General features: G+C 48.2%; 1 protein-coding gene across 1 annotated transcript; it reads right to left on the bottom strand.

The window, feature by feature from the left end:
- Nucleotides 1–14,497: 14,497 nt before the first annotated feature.
- Nucleotides 14,498–15,414, bottom strand: LOC145632309 (uncharacterized). The gene is made up of 2 exons (XM_081684652.1): nt 15,194–15,414; nt 14,498–15,116 (listed from the first exon to the last, which is right to left on the bottom strand). The coding sequence occupies exons 1-2, from the start codon at nt 15,412–15,414 to the stop codon at nt 14,498–14,500; spliced, it is 840 nt and encodes a 279-aa protein (XP_081540778.1).
- Between the last annotated feature and the right edge of the window lie 1,607 nt (nt 15,415–17,021).

The following is a 17,021-nucleotide window of genomic DNA, read 5'->3' as shown; positions in this document are numbered from 1 at the left end:
TCCCCAGCTCATTCGCCCTACCGGTTGCCTGCATTTTGCGTAACACTAAGTCGTCAACTTTCAAGGGATGCTTGTGTACTTTCTTGTTGTAGGCTCTAGTCATTCTCAGACGGTAAATCTCATGACGCAACGCGGCATTGCCCCTGCGTTCTTGGAGTGAATCCAATGTCAGGCGCAGTGCTTCCCAGTTTGCCTCTTCATCATATAGCATGACTCTGAGAGTCGGCTCGTAATGTTCGATGGGCAAGACGGCTTCAGCACCGTAAACCATGAGAAATGGGGTTTCACCGGTTGCCCCCTTCGCTGTTGTCCGGATGGCCCATAGGACATGGATTAACTCTTCTGCCCATAAGCCACCGGATCTTTCTATTTTCTTCTTAATGTCGTCTGAGATGAGTTTGTTGAAGGCTTCAACTTGGCCGTTTGCTTGGGGCCGGCCAACAGATGTAAAATAGCTTGAGATCCCCTGATCTCCCAACCAAGTTTTTAGCTGAGGCGTCTCAAACTGAGGACCATTATCAAACACCATAGACATAGGTACCCCATACCGGGTGATAATGTTCTTCCAAATGAAGGAAATTACGTCTGAGGTCTTGATGTTTTTAACCGCCTCAGCCTCCACCCACTTGGTGAAATAATCCACAGCCACCAAGATGTAGCGCTTTCCGCCTGGAGCAGGCGTGTAAGGACCTAGAATGTCCATGCCCCATTTTGCAAACGGGATTGGGCTGTGGATGGCCGTCAGATCAGTAGCCGGACGGTGAATGAGTTCGCCAAATTTTTGGCACTTGTCACATTTCTTTACCAACTCCCTGGCGTCTGCCTCAAGAGTAGGCCAAAAATAATGTCGTCTGGCTCTGACGGCTAGGGACCTGCCGCCTATGTTGGAGGCGCAGAATCTCGAGTGCAAGTCTTCGAGAACTTCCTTCCCCTTTTCAGGGGTGACACATTTCAACAGGGGCTTAAGAAACCACGCCTTGAAGAGTTCTCCGTTACTCAACTCGAAGCTTGCAGCTCGCTTCTTCAGGACGACTGCCACCTGTGGCGAATCAGGAAGTGTACCGTCTGAAAGATAGGCCCGGATGGCATCCATCCAGGTAGAGCTTCGGTCCAAAATTCCAATGGGATCTTCATAGATGCTTCTTTTTTCAAGAACTTCCCAGAAGACTGACCGAGGCGTATTATGGCAGGCGGAAGATGCCAGTTTTTACAATGCATCCGCCTGGTTGTTTTCCGACCTAGACACTTGATTCAGATGGAATTCCTCAAGTGCCCCAGCCTCTTCTTTGATGCCTGAAGATATTTGATCATAGCCGGATGAGTTGCCTCATAGCTTCCCTCATACTGGCTAACGACCAATTGGGAATCAGAGTAGGCGTCAATTTTCATGGCCCCTACCGCCTTACACATACGGATGCCAGCTAACAGGGCTTCATATTCCGCCTCATTGTTAGAGGCTTGAAACTTGAAGCGTAGTGCATACTAAATTCTGTCCCCTTCAGGAGACTCGTAGATTACGCCTGCACCACAACCGTTCTTTGTAGAGCTCCCGTCTATGTATACTTTGCAAACCTTATCAAGATTATCCGGAGCCACCGGACGGGTCATTTCAACAATGAAATCGGCAAACGCCTGACCTTTCACTGCCTTTCTTGGTTCGTAAGTGATTTCAAGGCTTTGCATTTCAATAGCCTATTTCAACATTCTCTCGGATGACTCCAAGGTAGACATTGGCCGCTTGAGTGGCTGGTTGGTGTAAATCACCATCGGATGTGTAAAAAAGTAAAGCTTCAGCTTTTTGAATGCCATGTACAAAGCAAGGCCAAAATTTTCAATCATGGGGTACCGGAGTTCAGCATTTTTGAGAACATGGCTAATGAAGTAAACCGGGAGATGCACGCCGTCTCGCTCAGCAAGGAGAATGGCACTGAGGGCATGATCTGAGACGGCTAAATACATGTACAACGTCTCCCTAGGCAAAGGGCTGACCAACCTAGGTAGAGAATGTAAATGTTCTTTCAACCTCTGGAATGCCGCCTCAGCATCATCCCCCCATTCAAATCTGGTCTTCTTCCTGATTGCTTGGAAAAAGTAAAGGCATTTGTCGCCTGACCGGCTGAGGAATCCCCCCAAGGCGGCCAGGCAGCCAGTGAGTCTCTGAACTTCCTTAATAGAACGGGGTGACTTCATGTCAATCACCGCCTATATCTTTTCAGGGTTAGCCTCTATCCCCCTTTGATCAATAAGGAATCCGAGAAACTTCCCAGACTCAACACCAAAGACGCATTTCTTTGGATTTAACATGACCTGATGCCGCCTGAGGGTGGTGAATGTTTCTCGGAGATCAGCAAGGTGATCCGTCTGTAGCTTGGATTTGACTATCATGTCATCATTGTACGCCTCCACATTCCTCCCAAGTTGATTAATGAAGACCGTATTATTCATTCGTTGGAAGGTGGCAGACGCATTTTTCAAGCCAAAGGGCATCACAGTATAACAGAATAACCCCTGATCAGTGACGAAGACTGTCTTTTCTTGATCTTTCTTCCACAGGGGTATCTGATGGAAGCCGGAGTAGGCATCCATAAAACTCATCAAGGCGTGACCGGCTGTAGAATCGACCAGACTGTCGATCTTTGGAAGTGTGTAACTGCCCTTGGGACTCGCCTTGTTGAGGTCTGTGTAATCAACACACATGCGCCAGGTCCCATTCGGTTTATTAACAAGGACCACATTGGCCACCCAGTCGAGAAAGTTACAGGGCCGAATGAACCTGGCATCTAGCAGCTTTTTGACTTCGGCAGCTGCCGCCTGACTTCTTTCCTCGCCATGGTTTCTTTTCTTTTGCGGGATGGGCTTCTTTTTGGGGTCCACGTCGAGTTTTTGGACAGCGAGATTCGGGCTGACGCCTGGCATCTCTTCCACTTTAAAGGCAAAAATGTCTTTGAATTCCTTCAGCATAAGGTGCAAGATTGCACCCAAGGTAGCATGAGCAACCGTCCCAACCTTTACAGTACGTTCTGGACGGTTGTCATCCAGAATGAGATCAATGTTTTCACTAGCCGGTTGGGGACGAAGCTCGTCTGACCGTTCACCGGTCAGTGATTGCTATTTTTTCTCTTTCTTCACCTCCACCAGCGGAGGTGCCTTTCTTTTCTTCCCAGCTGCTGATGGGGCAGGTGCTGGGTCGGTATCCTTGACATTGTCAAGGTCTATTGGTTCCTGGCCGCCTGGGGCCACAGTGTCTCTGACGGATGACAGATAGCACTCTCGAGCCGTCTTCTGATCCCCATTCAGGGAACCAACAGTGCCGTCATCCCTCTCATACTTGATGAGCATGATAGACGGGATGATTACTACCTTGGCTACGTTGAGGGTTGGCCGGCAAAGGATAATGTTATAGGCGGTCAACTCCTCAACGACCAAGAATTTTACAACAATATGTCGTCCTTGGCCCTTCTCCCCCAGCCGGATGGGTAAGTCAATTCTTCCGGCTGGGTAGACCATCCCACCTCCAAAACCAACCAAGGAGTGGGTGACCGGATGCATGCTGCTGACGTTGTATTTCAGCTTTTGCAGGCACTGGAGGCTGATGATGTCTGATAAGTTGCCGGTGTCAATAAGGGTTCTTCCAACCAGCTGGTTGGCAACCTTACATTCAATGACGATCGGGTCATCATGCGGACGGCAGACGCTGCCCCTGTCCTTCTCAGTGATCAAGACGTCTGGGAAGGAGGTGCTTGCAGACGCCTGCTCATCATCATCCTTGTCCATCTTTCGAAGATGGCTCTTGGTGCCCCGGATGGTAGGGCCACCGCAGGAGAACTCGCTTGCTATTGTGTAAACCGGCTCCTTGTCGGTATCCGAGCTACTAGCAGGCTGGGGGGTAGTCTTGGATGACTGACCCTTGTTCTTCTTCTTTGCCCCGGCTGGGGACTTAGAAATGTAAGACTTCAACATCCCCTTGTCAGCTAGACGGTCCAACGCCCGTTGTAGGCTGAAGCAGTCGTTGGTGTCGTGGCCAACCTCCTCATGGTATTGACAGAATTTGTTCTTGTTCCTTAACTAAATGGAACTTTTCATTGGATTCGGCTTCTCTAGGGACAGCCGGTCCTTGATTTCCATGAGGATGGAGTTGCAGTCTTTGTTAAACTCGTACTTAGGAACGTATGGTTTAAACTCTTTCTTTTTCTTCTAGGACGGCTGGTTAGAGTCATTAACCGCCCAGATTTCTTTTCTTTTCTTGCTCTCTTCTTTATTTTTGGCCGGCTGAGCAGACCGGCTGTTTTTCTGCTTGTCGGACTTCTTCGAGTCCGACTGGTTACCAGGCGAGCAGAGGTTGGTAGCTTGAATGTAACTTTCCACCTCCCTTAGGGCCGCCTGTAAGGTGAAAGCCCCTTTTCTGACTAGGTCAAACTTAAAGGTCGACCCGTCTCTCAGACCCTTGAAGAAGTCTGTAAAAGCTACCTCGTCTGACAGTCCTTGAATCTGAATTCTGATCAGATTGAACCACCTGACATAGGAGCGCAACCCTTCTCTTTCCCCCTGCTTAAAGGTCAAGGCTTGTTTTCTTAGCAGGGATTTTCATTGAGAAGTTGGAAGCAAACAGGAAGGCGAGCTTCCTGAAATTGTCAATGGACCCGGCTGGCAAGTTGCCAAACCATTGTTGGGCAATGCCCTTCAATGTAGCCGGGAAGCATCGACACCAGGTGGCGTCGTCCAACCCCTGTAGGTACATGACGTTGGTGTATGCCATAAGGTGATCTTCAAGGTTAGTGGTACCATCATAGGTCCCCACCAATACATTCTTAACCTTCACCGACTGTGCCGCCTCAGTTATCTCCCGGGTGAACGCAGAAGGTTGTTCACCCAGGCGTAGCAGACGGAGCTGCCAATCCAGTGGATGGGCATTTTGATATGCCGCCTGACCCCCGAACAGGGTCGACTACATAAAGTGAGGGGGATACTGACCGTAAACCTGAGTAGGTACATACGGCACAGTTCCAATCATCTAAGGGCCAGAATGGACGGTATTACCACCCGTCTGGCTCTCATGCAGGGAGAGAGAATTCCCTGCAGAAGAATTGTTGAAGCTGTCAGGGAAGTTCGACGTTGAAGCCGACTCAGACAGTTGTTGATTTCTCTTCCGGTTGATTATTTCCCGGGCATCAAGAGATGACTTTTTACTTCCCACCGGCTGTTGAGTCCGGCGGGTATTGTTATTCCTCTTAGGAAGAAGAATCTCGGACCAATCAATGGTCCCGGCTGCCTTCTCCTTTGGATGGGGAGTTGGCTGCCGATCTTTGACTAACTTCCCCTTTTCCAGAGGAGCCTTTTTTGCCGACTGGCCTTCTCCTTTAGATGGGGACGGCGCCAAATGTTTTGGGTGTTTTTGTCCCTTGGGAGAGTTACAACACGAAGACTGATCCGGCGTGAGTTGTACCTGCAAAACAAACGGAGACACCAGTTGGGTGGTGCTCCGCCTCCGACGCACAAGTTAGTAACTTGTAGAGAGAGAAAAGGTGCGAAAAATTAGGTGGGTATCTGCTCGGATTCCAAGCTCAGATGTCTCTATCACAAGGACTGTTTGTAATAAATGGTAAAAACGTGCCCTCAAAAAGAGGGACATCTCCCTATTTATAAGGTCTTTGGGATTTGTGCCCCTGATTAGGTCACTGAACCCTAATCATTGGTGGGCTGCGCCGCTTTGCGGCTTTCTCGGGATTTGGGCCTGAAGGGCGCCTTTTTCCCTTAATTTATAGAGTGACACGTGTCAGGCAGAGATTGGTCCACTTTGGGCAACCTGAAGCTGACACGTGTCGTCCTCTGGTTGGACCACGTGGCGGGGTAAAATTACCTTAAACAACTCCCACTGATGTTTGAGAAGTGATGATCTTGCAGAGAGGATTTTCGATCACTCCCGCTGAAATCTGAGAAATGACGATCTTTTAGAGAGGATTTTCGATCAGTCCTGCTGAAGGATCTTTTTTTTTTGGGGGGGCGGGAATCGTATTTGCATGAGTGGGACACGAGTTGACGATCCGGTCTGTCAGTTTGATTTTACTAAAGTGACATGGCGGTTTGGCTTTGCCTTGTGTCTAACTGCCCATTTACTTCGTATTAATTTCATTGTCCCCTCTTTTCACTTATCTCTTTTACTCCTCTTACTTCTTCATCTTCCCTCTTCATTAATCTGTCTTTTCAAAATTTTCGCTCTTTGCTCTTCCTCTTTCAAGCGTTCGTGATCCTCCATTCTTGTGGTAAGTTCTTGCTTCTTCGTCTTTGTTTTTGTCTTCAATTTCACTTTATTTGCTTTTTCCCTACTTAATACTTACTTCTTCATTGCCTTGTTTCTTCTTTGTTCTTATTAATTACAGGTTTGAACTTTCGTCTTGCTGGGCTTCTATTTTCACCATTGTTGTTGTATACTATTGCTTCTGCAACTTTTTCTTTAAAGGTACTTACTTTGTACCTTTTGTTGTTTGTACTTACCCCATTTTTCTTCTTTTTGCTTTTTCTTCGCAAGATTGTGCCTTTTTATTCTTCTTAATTGTCGTTGTTCCCATTTCTTCTCTTTGTTGTTGTATTTGCGTTCTTGGCTTTTTTCTTCTTATTCCGTCATTGTTCCTAAATTGATTCTTTGATTTTCTGGTGCCCCATTGCTTTTTCTTTCCTTTGCGGGCCTGTATTTCCTTGTAGATTTCATAATGTCCGACGCTTCTGATAGTTAGAACATGAGTGAGCCTCTAACGACCAATGGATCGGATTCCTCTTCTCAATCTTCTCTTTCAGGTGAGCGCCCTGCGCACACTTCTCCTATTTCTCCTTCTTCTTCTCCTACCCCTATACGAACTGTTATCCCTCCTTACTTTCCCCCCGCTGAGAGCGGGACAGGTACTGCTGCGACTCCTGCTGCTGCGTCTGGGTCGGGCAGTAGTCGTCCCGCCGAGGGTAGCGCATTTCGCCCTTTCCAGCGCAGGCCCCGCCCTGATTTCTTTGATCCTTATTGCGAGCGAGTACTCACGCTGGATGGGATTCCTTTATCCCATCTTACTCGCTTGAGGCTGCGCGCGATGCGCCATAAAGCGCTAGCCGATGCCGTCAAGACTAATCCCCTTGACGTGTCTCTTGTTAGCCTCATTCTCCATGTTCAGCCTTTAAACAGTTTTGCTTGGCTTGATGACATGGCTGACCTGCATCGATTTGATCATTATGTAGTGCGAGGTGGAAATACTAGGACTCCGTCACCGTCTCCTTCCCCAGCAGTTTAATCAAGCAGAATGAACGAGTCTCCCGGTGACCGCTCATATTACGACTGTCAGCCCATTTATGTTATGGAGCCCGTAGAGGTGGGCAAAATTGAATTCTTTCTGGACGACAAGTGTTATGGGCCCAAGAACTGTGTGTTGGATTCCGGTTGGCGTAAGGATGCTGAAAGGCTGGATGTAGTCGTTGTTGGGCAGAAGTTCTATGGTTTTGGGGAGGGTTACAAGTTGGTTCTCCCCGCTGATAGTGCGAAGTTATTGGCTCCCCCTGTAGGTCATATTACTATGTTTGCCCCGCAGCTAGATTTGGGTTTGAGGTTTCCTTTGGACCCCACCTTAGAGAGGTTGCTTCGTGCTTTCAATATCTGTATCTCTCTGTGCACCCTGCTTCCCTTCACACCCTGATTTGCCTAATGTGGTTTCTAAGGTTTCGAAGGTATCATGAGTCCCTGCACTTGTTCAAGTCTCTCATGAGCCTGAAGAGGTCTGCTTCTGGGACTGAGTTGGGGCGGTATTATGTTGCTCCCAAGGAGAGTAGGGTCTTGTCCTACCCAAAACTTGGACGTTTCAGGGACTGGACTGGCAAGTTCTTCTGGGTGAGGGTGCCTTCCAACTTTGGTGCCCCGCTCAACTTCAGAGAGATTCTTACCAACATGCCCGGGGTCACAGTTTCCCCCTCTAAGCCTGCCTCTAAGACAGAAGCTTTCGAGGCTCTGCAAGGAGCGGGGACTGGTGACTCCAAGTTTCCCAAGGTCTGGCTGCCCTACTCCATCTACATTGTGGGTAATGAACAACTCTCAGCCATGCGTTTGTGCCGTACGCATGAGTCTGGTAACCTTTTCTGTCTTCTGCCTTTTCTTTTCCTTTCTCGTCTTATTTAACTTTTCTGCTGTTTTGTTTTTCAAGTTATGACAAGTTGGACAAGCGTATGCTCGGGCTGGCTGATAATTGGAAGGACCCTTTGACCGCTACTCCTGAGAATCCTCCTCAGCTTTTTGATACACTAGAGGTGTTTGCGGGCTCCCTGAAGGGTGAGGTGCGCCTGGCTCCTGCTGAGCTGCGGGCTGTAGTTGGCACAACAGCTACTGGTGAACGTGTTGGGTCCAGCCGCGCTGAGCCTGAGCCTTCGTCCTCTACTGTTGGGAGTAGGCGTGAGACTCGCCCTGCTCCTCGAAAGGAGGCTTCAGATTTTGAGGCGTTAGTAGCGCCTGCTGCTTCTTTTGAGAAGCAGTTTGTCGCGGCTTCCGGCCAGGTGGCACCTAAGACCTCTGCTGCCAAAAGACAACGTGACCAAGCTTCCGATGAACTAAAGGCTACTGCCGATGATTTTGCTGACAGTGTCCTCCAGTTCCCTCCGAGGGGGTTGAGACTACTACTGCGGGTGAACAACCCGTTTCTTCTGCTGAGCATTTTCAGCTTTTTCCTTCTTCTGTTGATGATACTATCGCTACGAAGGACACTACTGTTCCTTCTGCTGCAGCCGCTGATTTTCAGCTCCCAGATGAGTCTATCATTGAGCTTCCTAGATTTCCGCCGCGTCCCTACGGGCTAAGAGGGCGGCTCCGAAGTGCTTCACGAGATAGGCTCTCCCGAGAAGGGGGGTTCTCTCCAGCAAGATCGCCCAGTGATTGACTTGGAGGACGATCCGGTGTGTTCTGCCCCTGCCGGAGATGAGCTAGAAGCGAAAAAGGCTCGCACTTCTCCTGGTCCAGACCCTCTTGCTTCCGCATCTGCCAACATTGGGCTTCTAGGAGGGAATGCTGGGGGGGAAGACACTCAGAACTCCAGTGAACTTAACCGCTGTGTTCACCAGATCCAGCGATGCCTTTGCGAATCCTTTGTCTGCGTCCTTACTCTCTGCTGGAGGGATTTTCCGCCCAACTGGGGCTATTGAGTTTGCTGAGGTTCCCATTGATGTTCATCTCCGCCCAATACTCTGTCTTGCTGGAGCTGAGAACGCTCCCTTTCGGCCCTTAATGAATGTGAGGGCTGACGAATCTTTGTTTGTGGACGACCCTCAGAAGGGTGGTAACTTAGGGTACCGTTTGACTTAGGGGGTTCGTCTTCCTACGAACTCTACGCGTAGCTCATTCAGTCTTTCTCTTTCTCGTTTCAACCCTTCTTTTCTTCTCTACTTATTCTGTTGCTACTGTTTTTTTTACTTTACATATATTTTTTTGTGTTAACTTCTTTTGTTAACTCCTGCTTTGGCTCACCCTTCTCTTCCTCTGCTTTTCTTGCAGCTTGTTATGTCTGTTGGAGATTTGTCCAACGCTCTGCTGTCAGTGGAGAAGGAGTATCAGAATCAGGGCATAACTCTCTCTCAGAGGAATTTAGAGGTTCAGCAAGCTCAAACTGAGAGGGATTCCATGGCCAGTGAGGTGACTCCGCTGAGGGAGAGGGCGGACGCCCTACAGCTCAAGTTGGGAGAATTTCAGCTCACTCAGACTAAGTTGAAGAGTTGCGAGGAACAGTTGGGGACCTCTCAGGCTTGGGTGAAGACGTTGGAGGCGGAAATGGCAGATCTGCGAGCTACGCATACTGTTGAGCTTGAGGCTGCTAGGAAAGAGGCTCTCAGATCTTTCGCGCTCTCTCCAGCTTTTGCTAAGCTATTGGTTGATCGCCATGATGGTGGATGGGAAGCTGCGGCTCGGTGCGTTAGTAGTTTATATGGTGAAGGTGAGGAGCAGCAGACTCGATTCAACGCTTTCTGGGCTAAGGTTGAAGCTGCAGGTGAGGCTGGTTTGTTTGACCTCCCTACTGATCATCCTCGTGTTTCTGGCTGCAAGATTCCTAACCAGGTTGTGCTGAACTTGGAGGTGCCTCTCTGCCCTGACGTTGCTGCAGCTATTGGAGTGGAGTCCTTGACTGGTGATCAAAAAAGGTTATGGCGGTTGTCACCCTCCTACTCCAGTGGTTCCTCTGAGTTTCCCTCACCCAGATCCGTTGTAACTAGGTAGTTTTTGTTACTATATTTGGGCTGTATAGCTGCCAAAGATTATGTTTCTCTGTGTAACTCCTGAATATTTTGTCTTTTGTTGCTGGGTCTGCCCAGCTTAACTTGGATTTGTGTTCTCCTAACTTTACCTGCTGAGTGTTTCCTTGTCCTGGTGGATGAGGGCTCAGCTTTATTCGTCCTGCGATTGACTTGATGAATGTTTACTTTGCCTTGGGGGGCAGGGGTTCAGCTTTATAATGTATGCTCTTTATGATCTTCTTTTGTTGCTTTGCCTACTGTTTATTTTATTGTTTGCACATTTTCCTGGAACTATGCATTTTTAGCAATATCCAGATCTTTTAGTGCTACAACATCTTTATTGCATTTGGTGGGGCCTCGTAGCTTGGGCCTCCCGGTCTTCTTGGTTTAGTTGTTTAGCGCTTTTCTGCTTCTTTGTACTCTGTTGTGCTTTAGCAGGAACTTTTTCACATTTTATCCTTCCTGCTCTATTTGCTCTAAGTGTTTATGCATTTGCGCACTGCACTTGGCTCTGACCAGAGGTTTTGCCTGTGCGCTGGTTAGTTTGTTCGATTGCTCGCTGTTTAATCTACCCCTGCCGAGACTTATTTGTGTCGATCAGCTTTTTGCCTATTCCTTTTATGTCATTCAGCTTGTTTTGTTGTGACTTATCTGCGTCGTTCAACTTATTTATGCTGCGACTTGCCGTTTGGTGAGTTCTCATTCAGCTTGTTTTGCTGTGACTTATTTATGTCGTTCAGCTTATTTATGCTGCGACTTATTTATGTCGTTTAGCTTCTTTATGCTGCGACTTTGTCATTTTGTGCCTACTTACTTCTATTCGTAAGGGCTTATTGTCTGATTGCCTTCTCCTTTCCTCTACCCCTCAAAGAGATGGGCTAAGCGGGACTAAGAGAGCCTTAGTGTTGCCTACATAGCTCACCTTCTTCTTTCCCCTTTCCTCTCCTACTCAAGCTGAACGTGACAGGCTTCCCCCTCAAGCGTCCCCGAGGTGGTGCCCTGTTTTGCTGTGAGCAGATGAGGTGAGGTTTTAAAGAGGGATGCGTTTACTTTGCCACTTTGCGCTAGAGTGCTTCTTGCCTCTAACACTTTATTATTGTCTTTGTTTGACTTCTGCATGTTAGCATATGATGCTTGGGCATAACATATTAAACAAATTTACGCAGCATACTCCTCACGTAGAGGCTTGTATTTCGTTTTTAAAAAATGGCTCAAATGCCTTAATTAACATAACATGGACTGAATAAAAGTTTATCAGACTTGAAACAACTATGTTTGTTTTTTCAGACTGTTTAAACAAAATATTTCTTTAACACATCCGCATTGAAACTGTTTCTTAAGACCTGACCTTCTTGATCTGCAAGGAAGAACGCTCCTGGTCCAATTTGCTCGTGAATGATGAAAGGGCCTTCCCAGTTTGCTGATAACTTTCCATACTGATTTCCTCTTCCCACTGCTGCTGTCCTTCTAAGGACCAAGTCTCCGGGCAGGAGCTCCCTATGCTTGACCCTCTTGTTGAAAGCTTTTGAAATCTTGCTCTTCTGGGCTGCCAACTTGAGAGCTGCTTTCAGCCTTACTTCTGGCAGAAAGTCTAGCTCTTCCAGCATACACTTTTTATTTCCTTGCTGCTCATAGTGCTGTATCCTCAGGCTGGGGATTTGTACTTCCACTGGGACAACTACTTCAACCCCCTAGGCTAGGGTGAAGGGGCTCTTACTGGTTGATTACTTCTCAGTGGTCCTGTTTTCCCACAAGACCTCTAAGACTAGGTCTGTCCACAGGCCTTTGTACTCCTCCAGCTTCTTCTGCAGGGCTGTCAGGATCAGCTTGTTTGCTTTTTCTGCTTGACCATTGCTCTGTGGGTGGCAGACTGAGGCACTTACATACTTGGTGCCCATGACCCCCAGGTAGTCTTTTATGGTGTCACAGTCAAATTGGCACCCGTGATTGAAGATTATGCACTGTGGCACCCCGAATCTTGTGATGATACTTTTCCATATGAATGTCCTGACTTGGGCTGCCTTAATGTACTCAGTGGGTTTGGCTTCTATCCACTTTTGTAAAGTAATCTATCACCACAATGAGACACTTCCTGCCCGCTGACCCAGTGGTGAAAGGTCCCAATATGTCCATTTCCCACTGAGCAAACGGGATCGGGCTGAGGATTGGGGTTAGATCGTTTGCTGGCTGATTTATGACTGGTGAATACTTCTGACACTTGCTGGCTGATTTATGACTGATGAATACTTCTGCCAGCGCCGCTTCGTACTCAGCTTCGTTATTCGATGCTTTAAACTTTAACTTTATGGCATACTCGAATACGTTTCTTCTGGAGATGTCATTATGACTCCCACTCCACTTCCTGTTTGGGCCGAGGACCTATCCACTTCCACCTTCCAGACCCCAATATCATCCTCTTTTTCCTCGTAGGAGGCTTCCAGTGTGAAGTCTGCTAAAGCGTGTGCCTTGATGGCTGCTCTAGGTTTAGCCTCGAATTCGTACTCAGAAAGCTCAATTGCCCATTTTAAGAGTCTGCCCGATGCATCCATTTTTTGTAATGCTTTCTCCAACGAGTGGTTTGTGGGGACTTCTATTACATGCGCGTCAAAATATGGCTTTAGCTTCCTTGCTGCTGTGACCACTGCGAAGGCTAGCTTCTCTACCAATGGGTACCTTTGCTCTGCCTCGGTCAGCACGTGGCTCACGAAGTATATTGGCCTTTGTTGCTTTTGTCTTTCTACCAGCAAAACGGCTGCGATTGTCTGTATTGACGCAGAGATGTACAGCTGCAGCTTTCCCTCAGCTCCGGGCTGATCATTGTTGGGAGCTTAGTCAGATGCTCCTTAATGCCCTCAAAGGCTTCTTTCTCGTTAACCCCCCACTTAAATTCTCTGTTCCCTTTCAATATCTGATAGAATGGCAGGGCCTTATCCGCTCACTTGCTGATAAACCTGGTCAGCGTGGCCATTCTGCCTGTCAGCCGCATGATATCCTTGATGCACTTAGGCTCAGGCAGGCTAAGGACTGCTTCGACCTTTTCTGGATTGGCATCTATCCCTCTCTTGCTGATCAGAAAACCCAAGAACTTTCCCGAGCTCACCCCAAAGACACATTTCTTCGGGTTGAGTTTGATTTTATATTTGTTCAGGGTGGCAAATGTTTCCTCCAGATCCATGATAAGTCCAGCCTGCGTGACACTCTTAACAATTGAGTCGTCAACGTATACTTCAACATTTCTACCCTTCTGGTGAAGGAATACTCTATCCATTGCCTTCTGAAAAGTTGCCCCAACATTCTTCAGCTCGAAGGGCATAGCTATGTAATTATACACTCCCCCTTTAGTGATGAATGTAGTTTTCTGCCTGTCTGGCTCATGCAAGCTAATCTGATGGTACCTTGAAAAGGCGTCCATGAAGCTTAGCAGGGCGTGCCCGCTGGTTGAGCCTACTAGCTGATCTATCCGCGGCAGCGGGTAACAGTCCTTCGGGCAGGCCTTATTAAGATCTGTGAAATCAACACACATTCTCCACTGGCCATTTGCTTTCTTTACCATGACCACGTTGGCTAACCACTCTGGGTAGTCACAAGGTTCAATGAATCCTGCTTCCACGAGCTTCTCTACCTCCTCCTAGATTGCTTGGTTTTTCTCCGTGGAGAAGCTTCGCCTTTTCTGCCTAACTGGCTAAATATCCTCCTTCACATTCAGCCTGTGTACCATGACTGCTGGGTCAATTCCGGGCATCTCATCTGCGGAAAATGCGAAAACGTCTTTGTTCTTTCTCAGTAGCTCTATGAGGTGTACCCCTATTCCTGGATCAATGTCTTTCCCGATTTTCACTGTCCTTGAGGGGTCACCTTCTGTGAGCTCGACTGTGACATGCTTCCCACTGGGAAGTGGCCTGACCATTTCCTCTTTTGCAGGCTCGAAGTTTTCCATTGCTAACTTCTGTTTATCCTTTTCCCTGTGATATTCTTCACGCTTCCTTTTCCTCGACTTCCTCTCAGGTTGCTCAGTGGGCCTCCTCTCAGAACCAGGTTGTTGTCAGGTTTTTTCGGGCTGCTTTAGGGCAGTTATGTAACATTGTTGGTCTGTAATCTGACTTCCCCGAGCTTTGCTGATCGTCCCTCATTAGTAGTGTAGGCCGTGGCAAGGTGATAGGTGGATACCACCCCACCTATCTTGTGGATGAGTGGTCTTCCCATGATTACATTGTAAGGTGAAGAGGAGTTTATCACGAGGAACTCTGCCCGGACATCACGCCTTCCATGATCTTTCTCCTACTTGGACTGAGAGTTCGATTATACCTTCCGGGATAAGTCTTGATCCATTAAACCCGGTGACTTCGTAGCTCACCCTCTTCAGGTTTTTTCTGTCCAACTTCAGCTCGTTGAACGCACTGATGTATATGATGTTGGCTGAGCTGCCTCCGTCTATCAGTATTTTATCCACCTCCCTGTTTGCGATTCTCATTGTCACCACCAGCGGGTCATCACGGGGGTAAATTATGCCTTTCTGGTCATACTCGTCAAACGTGGCCTGTGGCTGCGGGGGAAGAGGTGGCCATCTACGCTTATCATTGTCATTTATTTGATGTATCATCGCCCGGAGGTTAGCCCGTGCTCTATTGACTGTTCCCCCATGTACTGGGCCCCCGCTAATCACATACACCCTGCCTTCTAGCTTGCCATCTATGTCTCTGTCTCCGGCTGGGCCCCTATGACCTCCTCTACGGTCAGGGCGGCTCGCTCTATCTTCATCCCTCCTTCTGGGAGGATCATCGCGCTGCTTAAACTGATTCAAGTACCCTCTCCAGACCAAGTCTTCTATGTTGTCCTTCAAATGTGTGCATTCTTCAGTGGTGTGACCATGGTCCCTATGGAAGTCACACCACTTGCAGGTATCACAATTTCTGTTAACCATCCTCGGGGGTCTCCTCTCTTTGGGTCTGACCTTCTTAGTCCTACTGCCCTGTCCGCTTCTCTGCGGTTTTGCTCAGCTTTGCTCGGCTGGCCCACCCTGGATGTGATCTCTGCCCGGGTGACCTCTGCCCGCTTAACCGAGTCACCAAGTGCTTTTCTACCCAGCATTGCTCTGTCAGTCTCGTCTGCTTTGATGAACTCGTGCGCTTTTCCTAGCGCTTCGGCAAGTGTTTTGAGGCTCTTACACCCCATATACGCTCTGAACGGCGACCCTGGTAGTAGGCCACTCTGCATTGCTAGTAGCGCTACCTCCTGGCTCATATTTGGGATGGTTGTTGCCTCGTTGAATCTGGTGATGAACTCCCTTAGGGGCTCGTCTTTCCCTTGACCAACGATATCAGCTCGGTATTCATCTTGGTTCGGTCTACCAGGGTTATGAAATGCTCCATGAACATTCTCTTCAACTGGTTATACGAGTATACTGAACATTTGGGAATGGCTCCATACCACTCCACTGCCAGCCCCTCCAGGGTCGGCGGGAAAGCTTTACACCAGACTGATAGCAAGTTATCAAAACGTTTAGATTAGATCGAGCGATGTTTGCTTGAGACAAGTGTGACCATCACAAAGTTATGAAATTGAAATTTTCATAAATAACTCCACAAAGAACATAGTGTGTCTTCACGGAGACCTCGATGCCATTTAAAAATGACTCGAACAATGACGGATCACATCTGTTTTGGGTGTTTTTGTCCCTCGGGAGAGTTACAACACGAAGACTGATCCAAGGTGAGCTGTACCTGCAAAAAAAACGGAGACACCAGTTGGGTGGTGCTCCGCCTCCGACGCACAACTTAGAAACTTGAAGGGAGAAAAAGGTGCGGAAATTGAGGTAGAAATCTGCTCGGATTGCAAGCTCAGGATGTCTCTATCAAAGAGTATGTGTGTAATAAATGATAAAACGTGTCCTCAAAAAGAGGGACATCTCCCTATTTATAGGGTCTTTGAGATTTGTGCCCCTGATTAGGTCACTGTACCCTATTCAGTGGTGGGCTGCACCGCTTTGCGGATTTCTCGGGATTTGGGCCTGAAGGCCGACTTTTTTCCCTTATTTTCTGGAGTGACACGTGTCAAGCAGAGATTGGTCCACTTTGGGCCATCCTGAGGCTGACACGTGTCATCCTCTGATTGGACCACGTGGCGGGGTAAAATTACCCTAAACATTTGCCCCTCACAGATGTGACGTGGCACGCCATGTGGCATCTGTGACATGTGTCACGCTCCGATTGGCAGTAATTTTTACCATTAAAGAGTAACCGTTCACCTTCCAGGTAAATTACGGAAATGCCCCCGTATTTACCCTCTATATATAGCCGTTTACCCTCATAATTTTTGGTACGCTTACAAAAAAATTTTCTAGAGAGAACTTTGAGAGAGCAGAAGTCCTCCGTTTGAGTCAGGCGCAAGCAAGAAAGCTCGTCCTCCAGAGACCCAGCCGGACCCGCCTAGTTTCAGATATCTCTTCAAAAGGTACCGTCTCTGCCTCTCTCAGCTCTTTTTCTTTTTTCACCGCTTGTACATATTTCTTGCAATAAATGGATGCATCACAAACACACACGGCACGGCCTAGGTTAGAGTCAAGCCGGTCACCAGGGACGGCTGAGTCTAAGACTGGGAGTGCCGTCTCAGGGTGTTGGGACCACCCTTTGCCTCAAATTCCGACCAGTTACGTGTCTGTGCAGGACACAATGGCTCGGATAATGCAGACGGCGACTGATCCAAATTACAAGAGCGAAGGCTCAGGCGGCCAAACGCTTGAGGGAGAAACGTCCGGTCAGGGTGACCAGACGGCTCTAGAG

This window comes from Chenopodium album, chromosome 1 (assembly GCF_948465745.1).
Source record: "Chenopodium album chromosome 1, dcCheAlbu1.1, whole genome shotgun sequence".
Taxonomy (NCBI): Eukaryota; Viridiplantae; Streptophyta; class Magnoliopsida; order Caryophyllales; family Amaranthaceae; genus Chenopodium; species Chenopodium album.
Note: the sequence above shows the minus strand (reverse complement) of the source record. Positions and strands in the feature narration are given on the sequence as shown.